This window comes from Exophiala bonariae, assembly GCF_035927105.1.
Source record: "Exophiala bonariae strain CCFEE 5792 chromosome Unknown scaffold_5, whole genome shotgun sequence".
Classification (NCBI taxonomy): domain Eukaryota; kingdom Fungi; phylum Ascomycota; class Eurotiomycetes; order Chaetothyriales; family Herpotrichiellaceae; genus Exophiala; species Exophiala bonariae.
This window is the reverse complement of record NW_027042480.1, coordinates 139767-166434: the sequence shown is the minus strand read 5'-3', so window position 1 is coordinate 166434 and position 26668 is coordinate 139767. Positions and strand designations below refer to the sequence as shown.

Genomic DNA, 26668 nt, shown 5'->3' with positions numbered 1-26668 from the left:
TGGAGCTCAATGCTCAAGCCTTGCTGTAGATATCAGAATCAAAGTTCAACTCATCGATCTGCCTCCGCAACTCTGAGTCCTTCTTGACCCAGACACTGACACTCGTGCCGGAGCACATGAAGACACCAAAGCCATCATCCTCAATCTTGACCTCGTCAGTCTGCCAGCCGAGGATGTCCGTCCACACCTCACCCTTATGCTCCTCGCCGACAAACATGCGCTTCTGGCCAGGACCAGCATTACTCAGCACGACAGCCAGACCGTCCTTGCGATCGTGGGTGCCTCGGCGTACGAAGCCGAGACAGGTCGGCTCGTCGTCGAAATAGTCGTTCTGCTCGCCGTACGCGAACAGCTTGCGCGCGAGGATCAGATGCGCCAGTTTGTCGCCGCAGCTCGGCGGCTCCGGGTTCTCGCCCTTCATGCCGTACAGGTCGCCGTAGAAGACACACGGGTAGCCCTGGTTGCGAAGCAGGATGAGGGCGTAGGCGAGTGGCTTGAAGAAGCCCTCGATGGGCGTCGCGACCGTCTGGCCCGGCTGCGTGTCGTGGTTCATCACCACCGTGACCGCCGAGTCGGGCTTGGCCTGCACGAGCGACTTGTCGAAGACCTTTCTCAGGTCGCCGTTTTCCGTCTTCGAGATCTGGCTGAAGTTGTTGAGGAGCGGTGTGTCGTACAGGCTGAACTTGTGGTCCATCTCGTCCAGATATTCAAGCAATTCGTCGACGTTGCCGACCCAGAACTCGCCCACGAGGAACAGTTTCCCCTTGCCGAAGTGCTTTTCGAGATTCGCCACGAATTCATTGGTGAAGCGCTCCGAGAAGTGCTGGCAGGCGTCGAAGCGGAAGCCACGGAGTTTGAACTCCTTGACCACCCACTCGCCCCAGTGGATCACGTCGCTGATCACTTCTGGATGGCTGTAGTCGACGTCGGCAAACATGAGGAAGTCGGCGTTCCCGGACTCGTCGCCTACACTGTTGGACCAGTGCTTGTTGTCGCCTAGGATACGGTAGATTCCTGTTTTGTCGTTACCGGCGTCGTAGTCCGTGCCTGAGAAATGCTCCCAGTGGTACTTTTGCGACGAGTATTTGTCGCCTCGGCCAGGGAAGTCGAAACCTAGCCACGCTTCCATTTCTCGTGGTTCGCCAATCTCTTTGGTGCGATCTGGGAGAGATTCATAGTTAGTAAAGCGTTCGTGGTGTGGTGACATGCCATTGACATAGATTTTGGGAATAAGAGAGACCATACCATTTTGATCGACCTCGATAATCCGGCATTTCTCCTTGTTGTCGGCGCCGGCTTTGTGATTTAGAACGGCATCAAAATAGAGACCAACACCCAACTCCTCAGCCTTGCCGACCAAGGTATCCAATTCCTCCCTCGTGCCCCACTTTGTCGATTTTGAATTCTTCTGCTCGAATTCTCCAATGTCATAAAGGTCGTAAATGTCGTAGCCGTTGGCTTCCTTGCCACCGGCACCCTTGCAGGCGGGTGGTAACCAGACGTTGTCAATTCCAATGTTCTTTAACTCCCCGAGCACATTATGGAGACGGGTCCAGTGTTTTTGGTCTGCCGGCACATTCCACTCAAAGCCCTGGAGCATACAATAGTTCTCTGGTGTTGGTGTCTCACCCATTGTTGCTGTTGATGAGAGTGATTGGGGGTGAAAATTGAGAAAGGGTCAGGAAAGGAAGAAAAGAAAGCTCTAATCGTCTAAATTAAAAGTGGTATATGACAAGAGGAGAGAAAGATCTAGTGAGCAAGCATAGAGTTCTGATGCGAGTTTATAACACATTTCCCATCACAACCCTCATCCAAAATCACACATGTGCGGAACCAGTATCCACCCCACGTGTAGTTCAACACCACAGCCGTTCCCAGTTTTTGCCTCGTGGAACACCTATCCAGGTCGCGTTATCGAGGCAAAAATGCAAAAACGCAAAAAGTTTATCAAAGAAAACAAGTTGGTACCTTGACAGTATGAGATCATTGCGCTCGCTAGTTTCGTTGGCAGATTCGTGTAGCTTATCCCACCAATGACTTGGTTGGCCACGGAGGAGGAACTGGAGTTCCAGGCACATGCACCCACATGCAAGATGTCTGTGGGATGACGTTGTGGCTGGGATGGTGGGATGTGGACTTTCACTCCGTAGAGGGAGGCGAGCGTGGCTGATGAATGCAAATGGAGAAGGATAATTCATCCGGTCGGTTAATCCCCGAGCATGATCGGCCCCCACGACTATCAACGCCGTTGGGACGACAAATTTGTTCAAGTGTCTTTGTGTGATCGGTTTTGATGTTCTCAGCTAGCATAGATCTCACCTTCAAATTCCGCCTTAGCGATAGTACCAGTCTGAAGACGAATCCATCTCTGGCGGCCCGAAAAGATATTCCGATCCGTTGCCGAAGACTGCGGAAATACTTTTCTCCTCCGTTGTGACCGACTTCAGTCCGCTTTCCCATATCTGCTGGGTAATAGAGGTTCAATATGTTTACTCTACTTCCATCAAGATAGGCCTTATGTCGCCCAAACCTCTTTTGGAAGCCACATTAGTGGTTATCTGGGCGAATTTTCTATCCAAGCTCAACCGCCGGCGACACTCCGCTCGAGACTCAAGGTTCGGGCAGGACTTTCCCGCTCTTTGAGGGCGTGTTCCTGTCCATGATAGGGACTTCTCACTAACCAGAGCACCGGTGGCTTCACAGATGACCGGTTTGACCTGTAGGGGACTCTCATGTCAAATTCTATCGTTGAGATTTCATAAACCATCCCGCCCGATGTGCCCCAGATATTGGTACAAGTGGCGTTCTCCGTCAAGTCTGGGGAGAATCTCGATCATGGTTGCTGCGTAAGCCACCCAGATCTCAAAGGGGTCGAACCTCTTTTTGGTGAAGTTGTCCGCCTTGCCTCTGATGGGTTGACATCGAACTACAAAGTCTACATAAGGTTTGCCTTTGACTCTTCCCCACATTCAATACTGGCATCTTTCAATGATAGGGCTCGTTGCCCCATATTATCGCTATCTGCTGAGCTATCATCCACGTGCTTTTGATACTCGATTCACGTCCACCATGTCGGCCAACGGCACCGACGCACCAGCTACGCCACGCGGGCTCGTCCGCATCGACGCCCTCGACCCCTCCACCACAGCGGAGAAGCTCATCGAGATCCTCAATGTCGACGGCGCCGTGATCGTCCAGAACCTGATCACACGCGAGCACGCAGCACAGATCCAACAGGACCTGAAGCCGCACTTCGAAGCCGACGGGGGCGACAAGAGCGGATTCTTCCCGAGCACGACCCGGCGCGCGACAGGCCTGCTCGCCATCTCGGACCACTGTGTCGATTTGGCGCTGAACCCGCTGTTCAACGACGTGGCGAACCGCCTGCTCACTGACGAGTTCACCTACTATCTCGGCCAGGAGAAACACACGTCCATCTCCAAGCCGCAGATCTCCAGCACTGTCGGCTTCCAGGTCAATCCCGGCGGGAGGCAGCAGGGCCTGCATCGCGACGAGATCGACTACCACATGCGCGACTCCGATCGCCCGATGCTCATCGGCTGCGTCACCGCCGTCACCAAGACGACCAAGGAGAACGGCGCCACCATCGTCATCCCAGGCTCGCATCTGTGGAAGGACGACCGCTGTCCCTATGACCACGAGGCCGTGCCTGCCGAGCTCGAACCCGGCGACGCGACCATTTTCCTAGGCAGCACCTACCACGCTGGTGGTGGTAATACCACCGTGTATGCAAAAAATCGAAAAGTCAAACCACTGAATAACGGGCAGCTAACGTCGTGACTTCACAGAGACCAAGCTCGCGAAACAGTCGGCATCTTCCTCTGCAAAGGCATGTACCGACAAGTCGAGAACCAGTATTTCATGGTACGCAAGAAGTCCCTTGTAGTTCCAAAAACCCCCTGACTACCCCAAGCTTGCTCTCATATCTAAATTCTCCCAAAAGGTCCCGCCCGAAAAAGCAAAACACCTGAGTCCTAAAGCTCAGCGGCTGCTCGGCTATGGCATCAGTCCGCCGTTCTGCGGATTCGTCAATTATAAGGATCCGATGAGCCTGTTCTTTGGTGTTAATGATGCTGAGACGGTGGTTCTTTGATATCGGATGTGATGTGATGTAATTGTGACTTGTCATGGGTCTGGGATGGATTGTTGGGCCGTGCTGACTATCATCACGTCTCGCTGTTGCTTGCTTGCTTTGGATTGTGAGCGGCTTGAACATGGCTCATGTCCAAAGGCCAGACTGACTGGCCTATCACATTTTGATAACTTTCTGCTTTGACATCAAAGCTCGCAATCCCACCATTAATCCTTAATCCATAGCTTCCACAGCATGCTTGCGAGACGCCTACCAATCTCCTTCCAGGATTCTCTAGGTCCAGTATGTACTCAAACAAATGCCTTCCCTGCGGTTCCCAATCATTTCATGCCTCCAACCATCGCTGAATCTCACAGTCCCATCCCTCATCATCCATCTAAAAATGCTCAATCCTTAGTCCTTTCGGTTCGCTAACCATGATCGGCACCTTATCCATCAACAAAGAGTCTTCAGGGACATTAGCCATAAATTGATCGCGCTTGCGCTTCTTGAACGCTCGACGCTGCTCAACCCACTGCAGCTCGAGCGGTTGTTCGGTGCCTGGATCCATTGTCGAAATCTTTCGCGGAAGTGGGAGGTCTTTCAGACTCTGGCCATGGCGTGCCGCCGGGTTTACTATCGTTATGACGTCTCGGAAATGCTGCGGTTCGATGCTGTCCAGGCGGTAGCTCCCTGGCCTTCGCCCGGCCATTGGGTTGGACGTGTAGGTAACTGATTGCCAGGCGAGTTCTGGCTTTGAAGTCTTTGGGTGTGACATGAGGCTCTCTTGATTTGCTCGTGTTGTCTTGTCCTCGTCACGTTTGGATGTCGTATCCCGTGAGTCAATTAACTGGCGACTGAGATTGTTCGTCGCGTCCATCGACTTGGACTTTGGTGTCTGGTTCGCATCGTCCCGTATGGAACGAAAGCTCATCTCAGACTTTGCCTTTGCGGCGGCCGCTTTGGAGGCTCTTGTTTTGGTGGGACTTTGTCCTCCTCTGTTCTGCTCTTTAGGTCTCTGGTAGGTGGTCTCTTTCTTTTCTGCACTTCTTGCAGCATCGTTTGTGATTGGTGTCTTGAATGAGCCTTCCTTCCTCGGAAGCCTCTCTTGGGTGGAACAACCGTCTACACCACTTTGGGTCGCAGAGTGTGTCTTCATCATGGATGTCTTCTTTCCTGTGCTAGAGCTGTTGGTACTTCTTCTTCCCGTTGACTGTTCCACATTCTTGGAAGGAGTCTCCAAGCATTGCTTTTTCCGAGGCTGGTGAGCAGCGTTGCCGAGACTTCGCTGAATGTCACTACGCTGGTCGGCAAGTTGGCTATGGCTGCCAATGGAACATGGTAAGATATTATCTTCAGCGCTTCTTTTACCTGCCCTTGAGGACGACTGCTGAATTCGTCCATGTTCAACAATGGCTTCTGCTCCCGGTTGCTCTTTCCGAATGTTTTGGTGATTGACTTCTCGAAGCCTCTGATATTCTTGTTGGTGCCAATTCACAATATTCTGATGTTCTCTCGCTTGTTCACTCCGTTCAGCATTCATTCCAGCCTCAAGCTCAAGCTTATTCTGCACGGTCTGGTTTGTAAACGATCGGATGGGAAAAGTGGTGTTCTGCACAAAAGGACTACTTAAAATATTAGACTGGGTCGTCACACTAGAGAATGAATCCAGCATCGATGCAGCATTTTTACCATGCAATACTGCACCTCTTGCTTTCTGGAATGTTAACTGACGCAAAAAACGAGATTCCTTAGGAGATGGAGTCAGGAGAGGGGAATGTGCTGTTACACCAGATAGGGTTCCTGATCTTGATCTGCAAGGTGAGCTCCAAGCCTTGGGTCCTCGTGGCACGTTGATAAAGCTTGTTGTGGAAGGTGAGTTCCAAACTTTGGGTCCTCGTGGTACGTCGATAAAATTTGTGGTGGGAGGTGAACTCCAAGCCTTTGGCCCTTGTGGCACATTGATAAAGCCTGTGGTCCCAGATGTTGATAACGTTTTGAGAGGCAACGCCCGAATATCCTTACCGTCATGATCAACTTCCGAACATGGAGATCTCAAGGAGGTCGCGGATGGTAGAGGGTAAAATGTAGTGGGGCCTTCCTTGTCCCTGGTATTACTCTTTCCAAGATCCCTCACTTCCACAGGTTTGAGAGTTTGAGAGCTGCCGGGATTCGGGGAACAAGTCTCAATGCTCTCGAACACCGAGTCTTGAGATCTGGCAGTGGAAAAGCGCAAGAAGGTAGGGTAGTTTTCCGATGAAAATAGTGGTGCAGGCAGATCCCTAACCGTGTAAGTATTTGAACCCTGGGGCATCCGCTATCCTCATGTCGGTCTTGACTCCTCCTGATTTGTTGTTATGGGCTATAGAGGGTAAGAGGTCCTCCACGTCCGGAAGATCTTGAGACTTGCGATCCCCTAAAGACTTATCTTTCTGCTGAGTATTGTCATCCCTTTCGGCCTTCTGACACATCTGGGCAGTTTCAAGATCTCTGTCCAGATCCATGAGACAGACAGGGCTGAGTGACGGTGCGTCAATATGCTCAACACTGGTCTTCGACTCATCCTTAGCTGCAGATGATCTAGTTGCTCTGCCTGATGATCGCAGATCATTGATACCACTTGCAATGTGACCAGCATGGTATTCGCTGAAGTTGTCATATTCATCCTCATTGTACAGGCAATCAATATGTTCTCTGAGAGCAGCATCGTAGGAAGCCTCTTCCGTGTTGTCTTGGCCGGCGTTGTTTGAAGCATTAACAGGCTGGGAATCACTGTCCGAAGAAAGATCGTAGATAGATGTGGGGGACTCCTGGCTGAGATCCACCTCTTCGATGGCAGCCACCGGTGAGCGAGGAAGTGTCAGTTGTGGTTCGTTTGCTGATTGAGGAGCAAGAGATTCGCATTGCTGATGGTCTGGCGTGGCGGTGTTGTCTCCAGGACCAGAGATGCCATCCCCATCGGCATTCATGTTGATGTCTGGAGGGTTTCCCTCAGACACACCTCTAGTCTCTTGGGCTTGGTCGTCTTGATTGTCTCCATCTTGTTGCGTATCGTCTGCATGATCTCCACCACCACCATCATCCATGTCTGCATCCGAATCACTGGCTGGTTCATCTGATTCGCTATCAAGGTCTGCATTGTCGTCATCATCATCCGTGCCATCTGACTTGTCTTCACGCTCGGTGTCATCCGACTCGTCTTCATCGTCCGCATCGTGCTCTTGATCGATCATCATAGCTTCCAAATATTCGTCTGCAAGCGAGTCTTCAACCACTTGACAATCATTATCAACCATATCAAACCCCGACTCCTCCTCTTCAGGACCAACAAAGACCACCTGGTCATCATCGTCAACCTCACTCTCCTCACTCTCCTCACTCTCATCACTCTCATCACTCTCCTCATGCATCTCAAGATATTGTCTCTCCAAGAACTTCCTCAGCACCCTGAAGTGCGGAGGCTCCTTCTTGATCCCCTGCTCAATAGCACCCCTCACATATGCCTTCGCATCCTCCGTCGTGATTGGAAACTCCAACCCATAGTGAACACACTGCGCCAGCCAGAAGGTGTACTCCTCACTAGGATTCTCGCTGTAAGCGTACTGTTCGTCGTCTTCTAGGAACTCCGCCAGGGTCTTGACTCTTCGTCTGCGCACCCAAAGATCCTCGTCCGCCAAGGGTAGCAGGACCTCAAGACGGCCGCTCTCAGGGTCGTACCGGAAATTCTCGTATTCTGAGAGCCGCTTCATCGCCTTGAACGTGAGATCTAGGGCTTCGTCACCGACTGTGGATTGGAGGATCTGGAGCAGGTGGGAAGAAGAAGTTGTACGCGCAGGCGCCATCCTTTCGTCGTGCTGTGCGATTGCTCTCCACTAGGAGGTGTTTTGTTTGGCTATCGGAGGCGGTGCTTGCGTAGAGTGTTGGAGGCTGGGCTGGGTGGGTGTTGAGAGTGAGGACTTGTGGGAAGAAGCAATGTTGAGTTCGGGCAAAAGAGTCTGATGAGTGGATGTCTCGATGATGGCTTTTTCGAGATACGCCGGAGGAAGCGAGGATAGAGGATATCTGGAAGAGAACGATGACCTCACAAGTGATCACAAGGTTGGATGTGAAGATGAATAGATAGCGATGTCTTCAATCATCCACTAGGCTAACCAACCGACCAGAGTCGGCCGTTTCAAGGAAAAAGCCTGCGCACAAACACCGCCTCACAAAGCGAGTAGGCAAAGTGCGAGGGGAATCAAGATCAAGATAGGAGAGGACAGATGAGACGATCGTCCCACACACACCAAAAGAAAGAGAGTGATCTTTGAAAGCGTATGCAATGCCGAGCCCGACAAGACAAGACGCAACAGCACAGATTAGACCGTAACCAAGGTGAGTGAGCCAACAAGTGAATGACTATGTGTGTGCAGACGCCAGCATAACTTGAAAGAATTGCCGACTGCACGCCGAGAGATGATTGTAGGATTAAGGCCTGCTTAACCTCAGGCAAAGAACACAACGAACGCCTGGTCTGGTTGAGATCGAGGACAGAGAGATGTCCCCTTGATAGCGTTTACGAGTACCCCCTACCTTAGACAGGACATCTTAGGTACCTAGGTAGGTAGGTCAATTGTTGGCTGATATGCAGTGAAGGACTGGACAGACTCTAGAGCAGACATTGAAAGCCAGGAGTGAATGAGTGAAGTGAAGTTAGTGAGAATGCGGCTGGTCTAGCCTCGCTGCGCTGCGAGAGCATTGAACTTCATCATCGCCCTCGGCTGATATCTATACCCGAATCTGCTGCTGTGGGATAAGCTCGAGTGATTTAGCCTCAGGATCTGGGAAAATTTAACTCACTAACTTAAAAAGAGTGAGAACGAAGTGTGTTATCAGAAAGGAAAGGAACAAAGCAAGAGAAAGGAAGATACTGGCTGGATTTTGACGTTTTATATTTCCGTTCCTCAGTACTGTAAACACTACTCCAAGCGCCTCCGTGGTCTCCATATTTGTGCGCTACTGATCAGTTGTATGGCGAGTTGTGATCCAGCTCCAAGGGCAGTCCGTTGAGGCAAAAGACATCTCCCGTCCCGACGACTGACCGAGCTTAGCATCCGATTCAGCACAAGTTCATCTCTCAATGGAACAAAGGACTGAGGTACTTAGCGAAGCGAAGCCCTTGAACCAGAGCTCAAGCACCTCCCTCCTCCATTACCCTCCCTCATACATCGCATTCCTCCTCACCTTAGACCCATTCAAATGCTTAGAAGATTAAAGGCTGAGCAGGTCGTCCATATGATGAAGGACCAACCAAAGATGCCATCATATCCTTTGCTCTCCTAGATACCGCCGGCATGATTCGCAATGCCGGATCTCTAGGGTCGCGCTCCGCAATCGTCATGTACAACCCTTCAATTTTCTGAATGAGAGAGCTCAGAAGCTGAGGAGCATGCTGAGCAAGATCAGCGATTTCAGGATCCTAGAGTCATGATTGTTAGCAAGAAGTGTACTTAATCTTCTCATCCGGGATTATCTTACCAAGAGATCAACTGCATTGAAGGCTGCAGCAATCCATTCGAGCCGTCGCGCAGTGTTACTGTTGAGGGAATTTCCAAGAGTCACAGCAATTGAAAATGCAATCAGTGGTGAGACATCAGTGGCAAGATATTCTGGGGTATAGTGAATGAAGAGTTGATCAAACAACTCGATCGGCTGGCTGGATTGCAGCCATCTAATGGAACCTTCCTCGTAGCGGCCCGCATCCATAAGTTGTGCAATTTCATCAAGCTCCAGTTGTTCCTGCGATTTTGGCTTTTGTGGAGTTGGCACAGTAGAGTGTGACTGTGATGGAGTCAATCTGGCAGTTGACACTTGCTGGGTGGCCGATGCTGGACTATCTGCTTCAAGCAGAGCAAGCTGACGGCGGTCTTTGAGAATCTGAGTCTGGAAAGCAACTTGAGTGTCAGACATTTGCTGCAAAGTCTGCGCCATGCTTTGCAATGCCTGACTCAACTTCTCCATTCGTGCAGTGTCTTGACGACGTTGGGTTTCATACTGTTGAATTTCAACCTGTCGTTTAGCCTCCACCTCGGCCGCTGCCTTCTGTGCAGCAGAAAGTGCCAGGTCTGAGAAGACAGGTACAAGCTTTCTCTGAAGGACCTCCGATATTTGTGCTTCAGTATGCTTTGTTATCTTTTGGCTGATTGTATCTGCGATCAGGCGAGTGACCTGAGGACTTTGCAGCGCGTTATTGATTGCAATCGGCAATTGAACATTCAACTCATGTGGGACCAATGAGTGTAGTGACTTGGCCAGTGCATCACCCAGTTGATTGTGTACGGCTTGGACAGTGATGCCAGTAAGTGCGGGGATAACGGCTTGCTGCACTTGGGTGGCCAATATACGGGAAAGGCTCTTCTCTACATTGGTTGTCAGAGTCGTTGATACAAGACGGAGAAGTGCTTCTTGACGTGTAGACGCCGCAGCATCTTGCACCAGTCGATCGTTCTGGATACTCTGATAGAGTGTGCTGAGTTCTTTGCGGAATTCATTCGAAACTCCACGTTCAACTTTCTTCAATTCCTTGTCCAACCAATCACCAGAGATGCCAACCGTCACAGCCTCGGCCTTGCTAGCAGTATCGGAATCGGTGGTCGTTGCTGCATTAGGAGGAGGGTTCAGGTCCGGCTTCTCAGCCAGGCCTGCGTCTTTGCTAACAGGAGCATCGACGATGGGTTGAGGATTCTTGATTGGCGATGCGTTTCGAGGGGTCGTCTTGCCGGCAGCATTTTGGTCATGGGTAGCCGCTGCGGCGGCCTTTTTCTTGTTCTTCTTGCTTTCTTTAGGTGCTGCAGGAGTCTCTCCGTTTGTTGGTTCAACAGCTACACTGCCGTTCGTGAGAGGTTGTATTGGAGCCGCAGCTACAGGCTCAGGCTGCTCTGGTTGAGCTACCTCGCGTTCAGCACTGACAAGACCCTTCTTGCTGGACTTCTTTTTCGATGGCGGTTTAGGAGCTGCCGGTGGGACATCTTCGGTAGGGCTTTTGCTACGTGGTGCTTCTTCAATCACGCTGCCCAATCGGAGCTCTTTCAGATTCACAAAGCCGTTCTTGTTTGCATCGATGCCGTGCATGACCTTGCTGTTCGAGTCCCAACCCAAATCTTCTTTGGTAATGTTCAGACATGTTACACCATTAGAGTGCACAGCGTAGAGCTCAAAGAGTGGTGTCTTTTCATCAAGAGCTTTCTGAGCTTCTAGTGGACGGTTAATCGGTAGAAGCTCAACGCTCCGAAGTTGTCCTTTGGAGGCAAAGGAGATCTCACGAATGCCACTCATGCAAGCAGTCGATTCTGGTTTCGGGAGTTCTGGATCTTTCATTGCAATGCGGTTGATGAATGCTGCTTGAGACAATGATGCACTGAGAGTGTATCGTGGGGCCGAGAGATGTACGAAGAAGATCGAGTTTCTCGTGGGATGTCCAATGACAATGATACTGCTATTAGGGTGATAGGCAACGCTGCAAATGCCATCGGTCTCGTTTTCATGCGGAAAGTTGAGCTCTTGAACAGCTTTGCCGAGAGCAATGTCCCAAAGCTGCAACGTATGATTTTGTCTCAAGCCGACCAAGACATAACGTAGTGGCCCACCTCGAGTATATGGTCGGGCCTTATCAACGAACAACACGGAGGTGGGCCACGACTTTTCAGCGGGCGAAGCAGTCGATAGCGATAGCAGTGGCATGTCAACGGTCATGTTAGCACGTACACCTGTGGCGTTGGACTCATCAATCAATTTTCGAATGTCCCAGAATCGAAGTCGTCCAGTTTTATCCAGAGAGACGATCAAGCTGTCATCCTCGCTGAAAGTAAAATCCTTTCCAGCCTTTCCGGTCGAAATTTGCAATGAACGATCCTGGAAAAATGTTCCGACATTGACACGGCGGTTGTCCTGCGTGATACCGTAACGCGAAGAAAGTGCGGTCGCGGGCCAAACAAGGTGAATGGCCTTGCCTCTTCCGATGGCGAAGAATTCAGGGTGCCGAGAACTGCGCTTTGCACGAGTCTTTAAGACTCCTCCAGCAGTGTTTTCATCAGCTGGTGGATAGGGAGGGAAGATCAGACTTTCCGAGTCAAGTTCATTGTTGTCGAACAAGTCATTGCTGTCCTTCGCGAGAGTAGCATAATACACTGCGCCACTGACACCAGTACCCAAGATAGCCTGATCATCTGAATCAAGAGCAGAGCAGAAAGACACATTAAAGACGCGATCATTGGCGTGTTTGAACACCTGCCGATCTTTTCCATCATCTTGTCTGATAATTCGCATACCACTCTTGACCAGAGCATAGGAGATGTATTTGGATGTGGCGGAAGCCAAAGAACGATCCAACTGGTCGAAATCTCTTTTCAACCGCGAGATTTCCATAACCCCATCATCACGAATACCGGTATCTGACTTCGCGTCCAATTGTAGAGTGATAGAGACAAAAGGCTTGATAGGGAAGTTGTAGACTGGAACGATTCGTTCAGAAGGCTCTTCTTTTTCAGGAGAATCCTCTGCGTCCTCCGCATCTTCCCATTCATCTCCGACCTCGGCTTGAGGCTCTACCGCATTACTGACAGCTCCAGTCGCACTACGAGACGAGGCATTTGCATCAGAAGAGTCGCCTTGGGTATTCGTGGCCGCCGTGATCTCTGGAGCAGACAGTTTTGACTTAATTGGAGTGGCTTCTGGAGTAGCCTGGCTCCGGTCTTGGGCAGGCACCGGTACTGCGGGTGAGGCCTCTGGCGAACCAGCTCCCGGCCGGGCCGTGGCGGACAGTCGAGGAGTCAGGATCTTTCTCTTCGCGACCTGTTCTGGTGTTGCCATTCGCACAGGTTCACCTTCGAACTTGTCCTCATGGGTAGGTTCAACACTGGGGACGGGTGAATCAGCATGGGCAGTGCGCGAGTTTTGTGCATTGGTCTTCGGAGTTTGAGAACGAGATGCTTGCAACGCTTGAAAAGGATTTGTGTAGGTGAAGAGTGGTTGAGTCTGAGCAGAGGCTGCAGTCTTGTTGTCATTTCTTGGATCTTCCGAGGGTGTAGAAATCCCGCTATTTCGAGAAGGAAGCACCCTAAAAGGAAGATCGGAACTTCCGACAGCGCTGGCAGCTTTCTGTTCACCCTTATCCTCACTAGCAGAGGCGGGTTGAGCTCGTTCGACGGAGCCCTGGCGTGGAACAGTGGTTGAGGTCGCGGTTGCTCGATTCAGCAGTTTCAACAGGGCATCTTGGGAAGCATCGCGCAAAGGTTGGTAGCTGGACTGCGGTCCACCGCCACCTTGATCCTCTAGATTCGCAGGAGAATGAGTAGCTGGGCGAGCTGTAGGTTGAACAGGGCTGATGAATTTGGCAAGAAGATCGGAAGTCGAGACTTGAGGAGCATTGGATTCGGGTCCAGGTGGTCCCGACTCTGCTTTCATCTCTTCACCATTACCTCGAGTGTCATTAAGTCCGGGTGGAGGCACGGAAGGGCCAGTGGAGGACGAAGAAGCACCAAAGTTGAGTAAACTGAGGAGGGATTGCGCTGTAGCAGCCGAGGCGGACGCGGATCCTGACGGCAACGAACTGAATAGTGGGTCGTTGGACAATGAGGAGAACGGCGGAGGCGAAGCTGAATTCAGGGCAAACGCATTCGCATTTTGAGGCTGATGGCCGCTTGAAGTGGAACGCTGGATGGTTGAAGGAGGCTGTGGATCTCTGGGCTTGGGCTTCAGGTTTGCAAAGAGAGCTTGTAGATCGTTGGTCGACATTTTCAGTCAGGACCTTGAACGACAAGTTTGAGGCAGCTTGCTGAAGGTGAAGGGACAGAGAGGTAGGGTGGTGGATGGTGAAGGAAGAAAACCTTGTCTTCCGGGATGTTACACCTGGAGTGGAAGGATTGAGTGAATAACTGAGGGATGAGTGAGTGAATGAACGGCAGCGCAGTAGATGCGCAGTCAAGCGAGCCCGTCGAGAGGGGGGATCGAGAGTAGAGGTGAATTAAAGGTCCGACGGGAGCAGATTGAGGCAGGCAGTCTCCTACAAGTTGAAAGTGACGGAGGAGGAATGAATTTATGATGGCTGCACTTTCTCTCCAAATCACTAGTTTTTGAGTTAGTCATTGCTATGCGCTCTGACAGCTCTCAAGGACGGCGCCTGTCAGTTCTAAACTAGGCAGTTCGCGGTAGAGGAAGGGAGACATTAGTGACCCTAGCAAACTTGAAGTTGGGACGAGAAGGTAGGCCGAGGTCTTCTCAATTCTAATCCTGCGGATATCACATCTTCAGGTATGTACTGTATGTACCAGGACTACCACGAGGAAATTCATTCACTTTTATATCCCACATCATACTACCAGTGGGTGTATACAATACAACAATCTCCCATCTCTATCAATCATCAAATACATCTCCCCATACCAACCACAACACCCGTCTCCTTCCACCTCTCGAGCAATGATGTATTGCCTGCGGTTGTAAGTCATCATCCGAGCCCATCCCATCCCATCCCTCCCCACCACCGATCCGCGAACTAATCGCACTGTACACATTACCAACAAAGCACTAACACCACAAAGTTTCCTACCGCTACTGCTCCTTCCACTCCCCGTCTCGCTCTCGCCCGTCCATCTCATCACCCTGCTGGTCCTCACCACCATCCTCAATAAACCGTGCTCGTACTGCTCGATACTGCTCGTCATCCTCTTCGCCAGCTCGTGTCGGTGGTCCGACCGGTGTTTCATCGACTTGAGTCAGTATGGCGACGAGTCCGGTTCGATAGCGTCGTGGTTTGTCCCCAGGCTGTATGCTACCAGTGCTGCGCAGCCCGACGGTTCTGCGTCGCAGGCCGGCAATGGGACGTCATCTGATATGGGGAGCTTTCTACTCGACGTGGCTACATCTACTGTTTCGGGCCTGTTTGGTGCAGCCAAAGGGTCTGCTGGGGAAGTGGTTGAAGAGGCTCGGCGGAGGATGAATTTTACTGCGGCTTCAAATATATCCGCTCAGGCCGATCCTGGAATTGGCGCTCAGTGGCTGCGACAACTGCTTGGTCGGTCCGAGTGGACTTTACCTTGTGTCGGAGTCAAGGTAGTTATATGATGTATTGATCAATCAAAATTCCGGGTTTCCAACGATGTAGACCTCCATTTGCGGAACGCCCCATGTGAAATTCGGCAAGGCCTTTGGTTTGAAACACATATATATCAACCGGAGTCGGTTCAGATTGTACTATTTTATGTCTTCTAGTCTACTAAATAAGATGCTGCCACTGTATGTGATGCCAGATGACAAACAACGGCAGACGAAAATGCAGCGGGCCCCACCCTGTTGTGCCTTACGATCGAACATATTCGACTCAAACCATGGCAAACCTCCTTCAATAATTTTGGACATGGAATACATATCTCGAAACGCCAAACGCTGCGTCAAGTCATCAATGCCGCGCCCAATGCCCTGTTTCTCGGTTCCAACGATTGCACATGTTGTGACGGAAACGCCTTTTTCACTTGGCCTATCGTCCTCTCACGTGTTGACTTCCCCGAGACATTAATGTAATCCTGCATATGGGTGGGAGCGTGATCAATTAGTGGCCTCTTGTGTAGACAGGTCGATCATGGCGCCATCGCCCGACGGATCTAAACCAAGGGCCCTGTTCGTGGAGTGTTCGCTCATCATTGAATCGGCCAGTCATCTTCCGTGATGGATGACCAGAACACAAAGATGGCCACCACACTCAAGAGAGTAAACAGTGTCTCAAAAAGAGCGCCGTTGATCTTGCCATCAGCTGCATTGCATAGATGCACCGAGATGACGTATTGGAAGATTTGACCTATTGCAAACAAGAGGGCTGCTGCACCGAGATACTTCATGGGAGTCCTTTCGCCGAGGACCCGGAGTACAAGGACCGATTCCAGGACGAAGTAGAGGAAGATAAAGACCAGCGGAGCCAGCTGATAGAGCACGTACAATGCAATGTTCCGGTGCAGCGGACCATAGGAATCATCTTGCCAATAGCCAGTCCAGTTGAATGCGGTGTCGAGAGCGACGTAACCCGTGCCAATGAATAGAGCGAGCGAAGTCCCTCCAATCAAAGCTATTGACAAGGGAGTACCGTCATCAAGGAATTGATAACCCACAAGCGCGTTCATCAAGAGGATCCATGTGCCTGCCGTGATTGTCGCTATATGAACCGCGGTAAAGCCTTTCCTCACGTTGCTGTCGAGGGGGAATCCGCCGACGGTGAATATTTCACAGATTTCGATCACCACATAACAGAGCAGGAAGAGTTGCATTTCTCGACGACCTACAGCGGCGGCTTTGCGATCGGCCCTCCATAAGAGAAAGAGTGTGACGATGATAGCAATGGCGGCGATCAATATGGACCCTAGATTGGCCAGGTTTCGGTTGTTGCTGAGGTTGATGCCGCGCAAGACGCAGCCAGCATTTGCTGTGACATAGTTGATGCCTGGGGGTTGATTGTTGTCGGTAAGAATCTAAGGGAGTGGTTAGGTCATGGAATGCAGACATGTAGGAGGCGTAGAACTCGGATAAAACGTACGTTGCAGATTGGTAGAGTGGAATCTCGACAGAAGTCCTGGAGGTCCAGTTAGCAGGTGGTTACACGAGTAGCTGCAGAGGTGAAGCTTGGTGAACTCACTTGAAAGTTGCCAAACTGTGTAGAGCCCATATTGTACAAGTCTCAGGAGTATGGTGCCGAAGTCGGCAGAGCCAAAAGGTGATGTGACCGAGTAGGAGGGCGCGATCAGGACGTTAAGAGACCATACAAAAAATGGAGGAGGGAGATGCGAGATGGGCGTTTGATGGTTGAATGCGATGGTGTGGGTAGGAGCAGGTGCACATGGACCAGAACAGGGCGTTGAGTTGGGTTGGCAGCTGGTGCATGAGACAGTGGTATTTTTGGAGAAGCGTGTCTTTGACTGCGCAAGAGGAGTGGTAGAGCAGAGGGAAAGAGTCGTAGGTGATGATGCAGGATTGGCCTAGCTTAAGCTGAAGGTGAAGCCTGAGTGGTACTCGTAAGAGGAATCTTAGTCGCAGTCGGCCTGCGAAAACAAAAGTTGGCAGGGAGACTTGCAAGTTTGGCTGGGTCGGTTTTTAGCTTGGAAGTTGGAGGTGAATTAGTGAGGAACCACCTCTCTGCAGTGCCAGCAACTGGAATTGACGGTGGCGAGGCGAGTTGATGACCAGGATGTCTTTCAGGATTCAGGAACCCTGGGCTTGGCCTCTGACGAGTACCTAGTAGTTTTCTTTGGTGATTCCTACGGCTTCTATACACATGCTATTGATGATGTAGACATTCATGATTGTATGCCTACAAAAACGAGAACAATGCAATTGATCACCCGAGAATCGGGAGATGTTGTGCCTAGAGATTGAGATTGACCTTGAAATTTTGGATGGACTGATTGCAACTTACGACTATAAGCGGAAATTGGGCTTCCATTTGGCCTTGTTCTGACCTGGAACCCTGGAAGGGAGGCTGATTGCGAAACACGCGTTACATTTCCGACCGACAGCCACACCAGCCACCACACGTTATGGTTCCATTATACGAATCCCTCGTATTAAAGATTCTTGATTGCAGATAGATAAGAGCCAAAAGGTCACAGCTCGGACTCTCAAGATTCAAGCTGTTGCGTTGGCATCGCCCGTGGGCACTCGGCAATTGATAAATACAGTACCATGCCACTATGAGGTAGAATCCTCCAGATAATAATGCCCTACGCAATGCTGTCCTAGCTTCGCAGCCCTTGACGTAATCCCGTCTCAAGACATCACACTTGTATTTCGGAAGAGTCTGGCATCTATGACACGTACCTTTGAAGTATATTGATCTTCTGTCCGTTCCAGAGCATGAACTTCCAAAAATGATGGAGACTAGTCTGGCCTAAAACTGCCAGTGGTGCTGCCGTCTTGCAATTCACAGGTCCGAGGTACCTGACAGCGCTACTACCTACTTAGAGTCGTTCCTCTCGAGTTCCACTGTGCCAGGTACCACTTACTCAGAGTTTCCAAATCCACCAATGAACTTTTTCTTCATCTCTAACGGGCTTGTACAGCATGAGCTGGTACCTGCAGTTCACCCCAATCTAGTACGGAGTATTCGTCTGTCCTCCAGATTCTCAAAGTGGTACAGGGTTGACCCTTAGATGGATTCATGTGTGCCATGGACTTTGGATCAAGTTATTCTGACCTCCCTCCCCTCTATTTCTCAATTATGAATAGCTTAGAATATATACGGAGTACCGTGAAATGAATTTCCTTTTGGAGTGTTGATGGTGACTTCCTCCTGCCCAACGGCAGATCACATGTCATCCGCCAAACCTTCCTCTTACAGCCCTGCAACCAGGTGCCAAGTGGCGGGTAGATCCGCGTTCCTCCTGCACTTTTGCTGCACGCCATCATTCGCAAATCCATCCACTCCAACTCACTCTGTCATCATTCGAGTCTTCCCCGGTTCCGAGATTCTGTGCCTTGTACCATCATCCATCTCAAAACACAACCACAACGCAATTAGTACCTTGATACACCTTTTCGGCTCGAGTGCTCGCCGCACTCCAGTAATTAGGACAGCATCGGCTTTCTTCCCTCGTCATCAAAAAGCTTTCCACCGCACGCTGCCTGTCTTTCACAACATCGAGTCATGGCGCATCACTCCACCCTTGCTCAGTCTCGGCCAAGACGAAAGCCTCGCATTCGCTACACCAACGATGATAGTGACTCGGATCACTTCTTACCTCTCCGCACTCAGTCGTCTAGACCTGCTCGTGGTGCTCGTCAAGATTATCGGGAGTCGTCCGATGATGAGTCGGACGGTTCCACCGAGTCTTCAAATACTTCATCAGAGCCTTCTTCCACACTATCCCTTCCTCAACCCTCCCAGAAGTATCGTGTCAGTGCGCGACTACAGTCACATGCATCCCATAAAAAGAGAAACGCCGACGACCAGGCGAGGATTGAGAACTCTTTCAATTCCTACAAACGACAGAAATTTCTGACCAACACCCCCAAGATTGTGAAGCTCGCAGAATCGCCAATCAACAATGATCGCATTCCACCCTGGCAACAACTCCCCTACGAAGCTCTTCGGAATATCATGAATTTTGCTGCCTATCCACTTTACGGACCTCGATCCACCAGCACACCTTCGATCGACTGGCTATGCGCTACTTCAACTCTGTGCAAATCATTTCACGAAGCATGCATGGCGGCACTTCTCTATAGCCCGCCAATCTATCCAGCATACCGGGGCCACGGCCTGATCGCGCTCCTCCGACAAGGTCGAAACAAGCCCTTCACTGATTATCGCGCCAAGATCAAATCCCTCGACATCGAGATAGGACATCTTCTGAAGAAAAAGAGTGGCATCGACCTGGAACTCCTCATTGCAAATACACCACTGCTGCGCAATCTACGGTTGTATCACAACAGTGATGAGTTGACCAATGTCGATTTCAATCCAACCTCAGATTCATCAAGGGGTTCCTGGGCTTATCCCCCAGAATTGTTCGACAAACTCGATCAACTGAATATCTTCCTCCAAACCTTCGAATGGAACGGCCGCTTTCCTAACCCGATGACCGTCTTGGAACTCGCAGTACAGGTCCACACTCGACCATGCTTGAGCCGGGTGCAAAACATGACCCTACTGAATCTGGCAATTGCTGAAAAGAAGTCGAGCGAGATTGAACTCACACAAGCTCAGGGTTTGCTTACATCTGCACTTCAGAAATTGACCGACCTCCGACACCTATCTTTAAGATGTTGCCGTATCATTGACACCGCCGGCATCATGTGTATTCCCGAAGGGCTCGAGTCTCTCGAGTTGTCGAATTGTTCACAACTGACCTCAGCGGCACTGAAACAACTTCTGAGTTTGCGTGGTCGCAACCTGACCACATTGCGGTTACTTGAACATCATTCCATGTCACTGGAGTTTTTGACAGATCTGAAATCGAGTTGCCCTCGACTACAAGTTCTCGAGATTGACTTTCTCTACACCGATTCAACGGCCTACGACTTGAAGGAGGAATTTGAGTTGAGTTCATTGTGCCCAACAGGCCCCCCAACTTGGCCCACTAGCCTAGTCACCATCTCCATGGACAACGTGCGTTATCATGACATTCACGACGCAGAGAGATTCCTGTCCTCACTTGTCGATGCCTCCGACGATCTTCCGCACCTCAAGAAGCTGAGTATCAAAGCTATCCTGAAAAAATCAAGTTGGAGAGACCGTGCTACACTTCGAAAGAAGTGGTTGTCCACATTGGAAAACATCTTCCTTGATACATCTCAACCCATCGACTGGACCGTAAAGTCGACAATGACGAAACCTGCCCCACGAGCTGTACAGCGACAAAGTACACGCCTTGCCAGAAGCAATGCTAACAAGTCGTCCTCTGGAGACACCACGGATGACAGTGATGCGACCACTTCTGTCTCAAGGCATGCCAGATGCTGTCTTGTTGATCTTGTCATTTCCGACCAGCGACCTACTCGTGATCAATTCCACGAAGATGACTTCCTCGATGATGAGCCGACTGATGACGATGAATGGAACGGTGATGACCAAGACGATGTTCACCTATCCACCGCGTACGCTTGGTAGATTAGACACAATCAGGTTTCATTCCACGACCCCACCACCTTCTTAGTACCATCGACACCATCTGTTCCACGCCAATAACCTGCCACGATTTCACATGTCCACACCAACCACTACGAATGATGTTAATTATCAAAAAAGATGACGGGAAAATGTTTGATTAGTCTCTACCACCCAAGGCGAATTTTGGGCTCGGCCTAGTGTTGGATTACTTGGTTTCTCAGGCATCAGAATAACTACTGAAGGACACTTGGGTTATGCCTACTTCATAGATTTTGGTACTGCCTGGGTAGGTACCTGTGTTTGTACCTTGGGTAGTGGATGAGTTTAGCAATCAACGCCTGAGTGTTGATCTACACATAGATCCTCAATTTCTCTGATTTCTTCGGTAGTTCACTATCTAACATCAAGGTACCAGGTATCGAGGTACTGATGCAGCAACCTCGTAGCTCGGGCCGATCAATATACCAGGTACTTGGGCTTCGATGTACGGAGTTCAGGTCTTGGCATGGGCAGATATCCGGCGCTACCTAAGTAGTGTGCTGCAGAGTGTGACGCACAATTGTACGCTCCTCATTGCAAAAGCTCTACTCCATCATCATCCGCTTCGTACTCGTACTAAATCTTTCCATCCTCCCCACGCATCCCGTACAATCAATATCACTGGATTTTTGGTACGACAAGACACCCAACACCAACTATCGGACGGACCATGCCCAAACCTCGTAAGACATGCACCGAGTGCTCTATGCGCCGGCAGAAATGTGACCGTGGAGATCCATGTGGTCGCTGTGTCAAGCGAGGGGATGGTGACAAATGTTCCCGAGAATGGCCGGAAGGTGGCTATGATCCCAAACTCCATCGTATCTATCCTCGATCCTCAACGGCGCAAGATCACAGTCCAGGGGGCACAGCGGGCTCACCTCCTACGGATGGAGATAATGCTTTTGAGAGTGGTATTCATCCTTCTCTCAGAACCCCGGCCTCTACAGTCTCAGCCGGCCCTAGTCCTCAGACTCAATCTCTCCCCAAACCCCGAAATCGGGCGAGCACCCTGAAGCATACTAACAAAGCTGGAAATAAGCCGGAAACAACTTCAGCCAATTCTGATAGTGATACTATCACTGCATTAGATTTCATAACTTGGGGGCGGCCTAAGCTGTCCGATTATGATCTCAAAGCACTAGAGCTACTGAAGGAACCACATCAGTCTGGTGGTGTTGCCAATCGCATTACAGACGGTGGCCCAGACTGGGATGTGGCTAACTGTCTTGGAGGCACTGGAGCAGCCCAGATATCTTTCTTGCAGATGCTCCTACCTTCACGCCAGCAATTATTTCAACTTGTCGACTATCATCTTGGATCTATTCTATGGTATCATGGATGTTTTCATGGACCCACATTCTACGATGAATTGAAAGATGTCTACAAGTCCCCAGGTGGTCTCCAGGTCAAAGACACGGATCTGAGATGGACAGGCCTTCTTTTCTCGATCATGGCAGGGAGCATGACATGTGCACATGAGCAACTGGCACTATCGTGGGGCTTCAAGAAAAGTGAGCGTGCCAAACTCACAAGGCAATGGTACAAGGCAACAGTAACGTGCCTCAATTTGTCAGACTACATGTGGCGACACCATGTATATTCGGTAGAGGCGATCCTGACGTTGACCATGTCTGCACACATCCTCGGCTTTAGCAATACACAAAGTACATTACTCGGGGCGGCAATGAAAATTGCTCAAGGACTAGGTCTTCAACGTCTCGGTCCAGAAGACGACGTCAACAGTCTAACGGGGGCAGCGATTCTCACGACCCAGGCCTCGCGAGATAAGACCATCAAAAGAGAAACAGGTCGCAGATTGTGGGCTCAACTTTGCATTCAGGATTGGTTCTCGATCCCCTTCTCTGAAATGTACTCGATTCAGAAACTTCACTTCACCACTCTCAAACCAATGCACTGCGACGAACACACGATGCAACCTCTACTGGAAAACTCACCCAGCATGACCAGCTTCCCCAACTTCCTCCTATCCTTTGCCGAACTAATGCCGCAGATCCACGACGCCATCGTCTCCTCCAACACGCTGTATACCAAATACGAGCAAGTGCTCGAGTACGACGCCAAGATCCGCACGATGGCCACGGAGGGACTCCCCAAGTTCTTCGCACCCAACGAGCCCATATCTCCGGAATGGCCCAACTTCGTCCCCTGGGCACGACGCGGCCTGACGATCTGTTTCGCCCACAAGATCATCATGATCCACCGCGCCTTCCTGGGCCGCAGCTTCACGGAGCCAGCATTCGACTTTACACGGCGGACGTGCATGGCGGCAGCCAAGACGATCCTGAAGGAAGCGAACCAGGCGTACGACGAAGAAGGACCGCTGCTCTGGATCGACCAGGCATTCATGGTCGCCGCCGGCATCACACTAGCGCTCGACACCTTCCACCGCACGAGGAACGACCCCCAGCACGACGAGCACCGCAAGCTCGTCGAGAACACCATCTCCATGCTCTCGAAGTTCGAGTCCAGCATGATCGCCCTGCGCGGCATCCGGCTCCTCTCGTCCCTCCTCGCCGAACAAGCCCGCCTGTGCGCCGACCAGCGCCTCGAGACGTACCGCAAACGCACCTACGACGCATCAGTCGGCGCTGGCGGCAGTTCAGGCGACGGAGACCACGGCGCCAGCGTCGCAGCACGGGGCGCCGGGCCCAAACGCCAGAAATTCAACGTCCCGAAATTCGTCGAGTCGTTCGTCGGAAACGACTCGTTCACCAACTCCCTGCGGTCCGCGAACCGGAGTGTCGGCGTCGGCATGGGCATGGGCATGGGCATGCTGGAGCCGTCTTCGACCCTGGACAACGTGTACGGCGGCGCCGAGCTAAATCTCGACGGCACCCATACGCCCGTCCCTGTGCAGGAGCCGTTCATCACGTCGGATCTCGGCTACGAGACGTTCGAGCAGCTCTTCCCGCCGCACACGGGCATCAGCAATAATTTCCTCTTTGAGGATTTGTTGAACTTCGATATCTGATGGCACGGATTCATGCTGGATGAAATGGTGCAATGCACATGCGACAGGCAATTCGCCGCATGATATCACAGCACGTGATCAACGTTCGATATCCTTGCGAGAAATGGAAGGGGACCTGTCTTGCCTTTATCTGCCCGGAAGACTGCGCTGCATTTTTAGCCTCGACGGGCTCTTGAGTGGAGGGGCCACTGCGGCTGTCCTAGTCTCTACGTATGATTGGGTGATATATACCTACGAGTACGAAATCAGCCTCGTTAGGCTCTTTGAGATTTGGTCGGGGCATTGCGGATACACCGTTCGTTCTCCAGACTTGATTCGACGATATGTTGTAACCAATTGAACCAAGCCACGGACTGCACTGCATTTCTAGCGCCTCCCAACGCTTCGAAACACCGAAATATTGGCCTGCTATATGCGACGTGTTCCTATTGTGGTTACCCAAATCGGACGATTGTACCGCGAGGAAGTACGATAGCCTTAATCCACTTCCTGTCCCGCTTTGAGTTGAACGAAACAGCGACGCCGCGACTTAGCCTCATATCAGCTGCGGAAAGAACGTCGTGAGATGCCACAGGTTTAGGGTAATCGGCTCAGAAGACTCGGCTCATGGGGCTTTAAAAGGGAGCTTGGTGGAGAGACTTAGGTCATATAACGACCACTAATGTTAATGAACGATAATTTTCTACAGATATATTCGGATCATGTAACGGAGTGTAAGGGAAGTGGAATGACGTGGCTAGGCTGGAAAATCAAATTTTTGCGAGGCTCTTGCATTGTTTGGATACAGCGCTGGTCAGGAGGGTGGAGGTTTGTCATTGCGAGGATGCTCATACTGATTGGAGGCTTTTGACATTATTGTTTCAAAAGGGAGGTCAATCGAGGCTTGAGACGAGTGTGATCGATTATGTACGGATCCATTTACTGTGCTCTGTACTAATCAATGCACTTGATTTTACCTTGATCTGTCCAGGTTTCGCAGTCTCCACATCTTTCGGCCCTGGTGGTATTTTGCACACGCATCTCACCTCTCAACAGCGATGATACCATCTGTGACATTGGAGACTTCTCGCATCTCGGCCTGATGGTGTCTTGAGATCGACCTTTCCACCATGTCAAAGTATCCACTGAACCTGACGACTATGGTGGTGTGAGAGGGACGCAGCATCACGTTATTCAAGCAGCCAAGTCGTGATAAACTTATTCAATTTCCGAAGAAGGAATGCCCGATGGCGATGGATGAGGAGTCCACCAAGAATGCTATGATGCGCAAATTCCAAATGTTGGAAAAGACGAGGTGAGAAGAAGCTCTTCAGATTGTGGGGAAATGGGCTCGCAACGCGCAAAGCTCGGAAATGGTAATTTGTAGCCATGGTCGAGGTGTGATGAACCAAAACACGTGGCAGTCCAACGTCAGAAATTTTGTTGGATGGATTATCGGTCAGTTTGTTGACTTCGACTCTCTTCGTGATCAGTACATGTGGTCTTGCTCATGTGTTGTTGGTCACAGGCGTGTGGGCATTTGCGACGCAGAAGAATCAAGACCGCTTCGGGTTTTTGATGCTGCAGTAACTAGTCCTTCTGCAGGTATCGGATCCTTGCCATGTTCTACAATTTCAACCCTCAACGCCGGTTTTCTTACTAAAGACATCTCTAGCCATGATAGTATTGAGAACTGCACAGTTGAAGGCAGCTTCTCCTGGTGGAACAACGACGTAGATGTAGGTGTTCTCGGTAAAGCGAGCAAGGAAGCAGTTGAAGTTTGGAGTTTGGACCTTGAACAATAGGAAGCCGGCACTGGCGGCAGTGGTTCTGGTGTTTCTAGCAACAGTATGTTTGTAGGTCTTCATGATATTGGAAATGCGTTCGTGACGATCGTGACTGGGATTCTCTTGACCAAATTCATTGACGACGTTGGTAACGGTCAGGAAGGTTGATCTTTCAAAGAGGACGATTTCTTCGGCGGAAAGTTGTTTGGCAAAAGCGTTGAGGAATTTCTCGATGATGACGAGGTTGGGAATCATCTTGTGAACGATGCCCGCCCAAGCTTTGTAGAGTGTTTGATCCCAGATACTGCTGGCAAATGTCTCTAGACTGAGGCCTTCAGAGCGTGCGATGATCAAGCGGCAGCGTTCCTCATAGATTCGTTCTCGATGCTCATTCTGAACCAAGTCCATCTTGTGAATGAGGCAGAAGATATGGGCATGCGGACTGTATTCTTTCAAGGCTTTCACGACCTGACTGTAGGTCTCGAGATCTTGGTCGACGGCGCGGGATTCAATGTCAAAGACATAGATGAGAACTTCGGCATCGGAGAAGACATTCTCGCGCTGTGCGTTGAGGTATGAGTCCATGAAGGCATCTTGACTAGATCGGAGGATCCGGGTTGGTTAGTCTTTGAAAGGAAGAGCAACAGGACACGACGTCTGCCGGGGAGCTGGTCACTCACCCTCCACAATCCCAGAGATTCAGAGTCAAGTTGCCCATGAATTTAGCATGGCTGTGCTCAACATCGATGGTGGCGCCGAGACGACGAACATCTTTTGCGACATAGTTGCTAAAGATGATGCTGCGCATGGAGGACTTGCCGGAGCCACTCTTGCCCATCAACAGGACCTTCTTCTTACGTTTTCGGGTGTCCATACTGATGATGGAGTTGCAGAAGGAGGTCGCACGACCATCAATTGAGAGGGAAAGAAAGAATTTGACGCTTAGGCTGGCAGAAGAAACGGCACTGTAGACAGCCAAAGTGCAGGCATGGGCGGAGCTGCCGGTGTAGGTGGCAGGTGGCAGGAACGTTCCTAAGTTACAGCCGCAAGCATGGCAAAATGCGGGGAAGGAGCCACCCGGCCCAGGTACGTAACTAGGTACTCGGTACTATATAACTACCTAGGTAGGTACTTATGCACGAACATGG

At 50.8% G+C, this 26668-nt stretch overlaps 8 protein-coding genes across 8 annotated transcripts; 3 read left to right on the top strand and 5 right to left on the bottom strand.

Moving 5' to 3' along the window:
- Window positions 1–13: 13 nt before the first annotated feature.
- Window positions 14–1633, bottom strand: LTR84_010833 (uncharacterized protein; the record flags this gene model as incomplete). The annotated part of the gene is made up of 1 exon (XM_064854367.1): window positions 14–1633. One exon carries the CDS (start codon window positions 1631–1633, stop codon window positions 14–16), a length of 1620 nt encoding a protein of 539 aa, XP_064709093.1.
- A 1436-nt stretch (window positions 1634–3069) lies between these two features.
- Window positions 3070–4114, top strand: LTR84_010832 (uncharacterized protein; the record flags this gene model as incomplete). The annotated part of the gene is made up of 3 exons (XM_064854366.1): window positions 3070–3746; window positions 3810–3885; window positions 3935–4114. 3 exons carry the CDS (start codon window positions 3070–3072, stop codon window positions 4112–4114), a joined length of 933 nt encoding a protein of 310 aa, XP_064709092.1.
- Window positions 4115–4490: 376 nt separating this feature from the next.
- On the bottom strand, window positions 4491–7935 carry LTR84_010831 (uncharacterized protein; the record flags this gene model as incomplete). Its single annotated transcript, XM_064854365.1, has 2 exons — window positions 4491–6309; window positions 6398–7935. 2 exons carry the CDS (start codon window positions 7933–7935, stop codon window positions 4491–4493), a joined length of 3357 nt encoding a protein of 1118 aa, XP_064709091.1.
- Window positions 7936–9335: 1400 nt separating this feature from the next.
- On the bottom strand, window positions 9336–13864 carry LTR84_010830 (uncharacterized protein; the record flags this gene model as incomplete). The annotated part of the gene is made up of 2 exons (XM_064854364.1): window positions 9336–9551; window positions 9611–13864. The coding sequence occupies 2 exons, from the start codon at window positions 13862–13864 to the stop codon at window positions 9336–9338; spliced, it is 4470 nt and encodes a 1489-aa protein (XP_064709090.1).
- A 1901-nt stretch (window positions 13865–15765) lies between these two features.
- LTR84_010829 (uncharacterized protein) lies at window positions 15766–16781 on the bottom strand (the record flags this gene model as incomplete). Its single annotated transcript, XM_064854363.1, has 3 exons — window positions 15766–16587; window positions 16653–16688; window positions 16752–16781. 3 exons carry the CDS (start codon window positions 16779–16781, stop codon window positions 15766–15768), a joined length of 888 nt encoding a protein of 295 aa, XP_064709089.1.
- A 1974-nt stretch (window positions 16782–18755) lies between these two features.
- LTR84_010828 (uncharacterized protein) lies at window positions 18756–20720 on the top strand (the record flags this gene model as incomplete). Its single annotated transcript, XM_064854362.1, has 1 exon — window positions 18756–20720. One exon carries the CDS (start codon window positions 18756–18758, stop codon window positions 20718–20720), a length of 1965 nt encoding a protein of 654 aa, XP_064709088.1.
- A 709-nt stretch (window positions 20721–21429) lies between these two features.
- On the top strand, window positions 21430–23754 carry LTR84_010827 (uncharacterized protein; the record flags this gene model as incomplete). The annotated part of the gene is made up of 1 exon (XM_064854361.1): window positions 21430–23754. One exon carries the CDS (start codon window positions 21430–21432, stop codon window positions 23752–23754), a length of 2325 nt encoding a protein of 774 aa, XP_064709087.1.
- Window positions 23755–25367: 1613 nt separating this feature from the next.
- Window positions 25368–26394, bottom strand: LTR84_010826 (uncharacterized protein; the record flags this gene model as incomplete). Its single annotated transcript, XM_064854360.1, has 2 exons — window positions 25368–26118; window positions 26201–26394. 2 exons carry the CDS (start codon window positions 26392–26394, stop codon window positions 25368–25370), a joined length of 945 nt encoding a protein of 314 aa, XP_064709086.1.
- Between the last annotated feature and the right edge of the window lie 274 nt (window positions 26395–26668).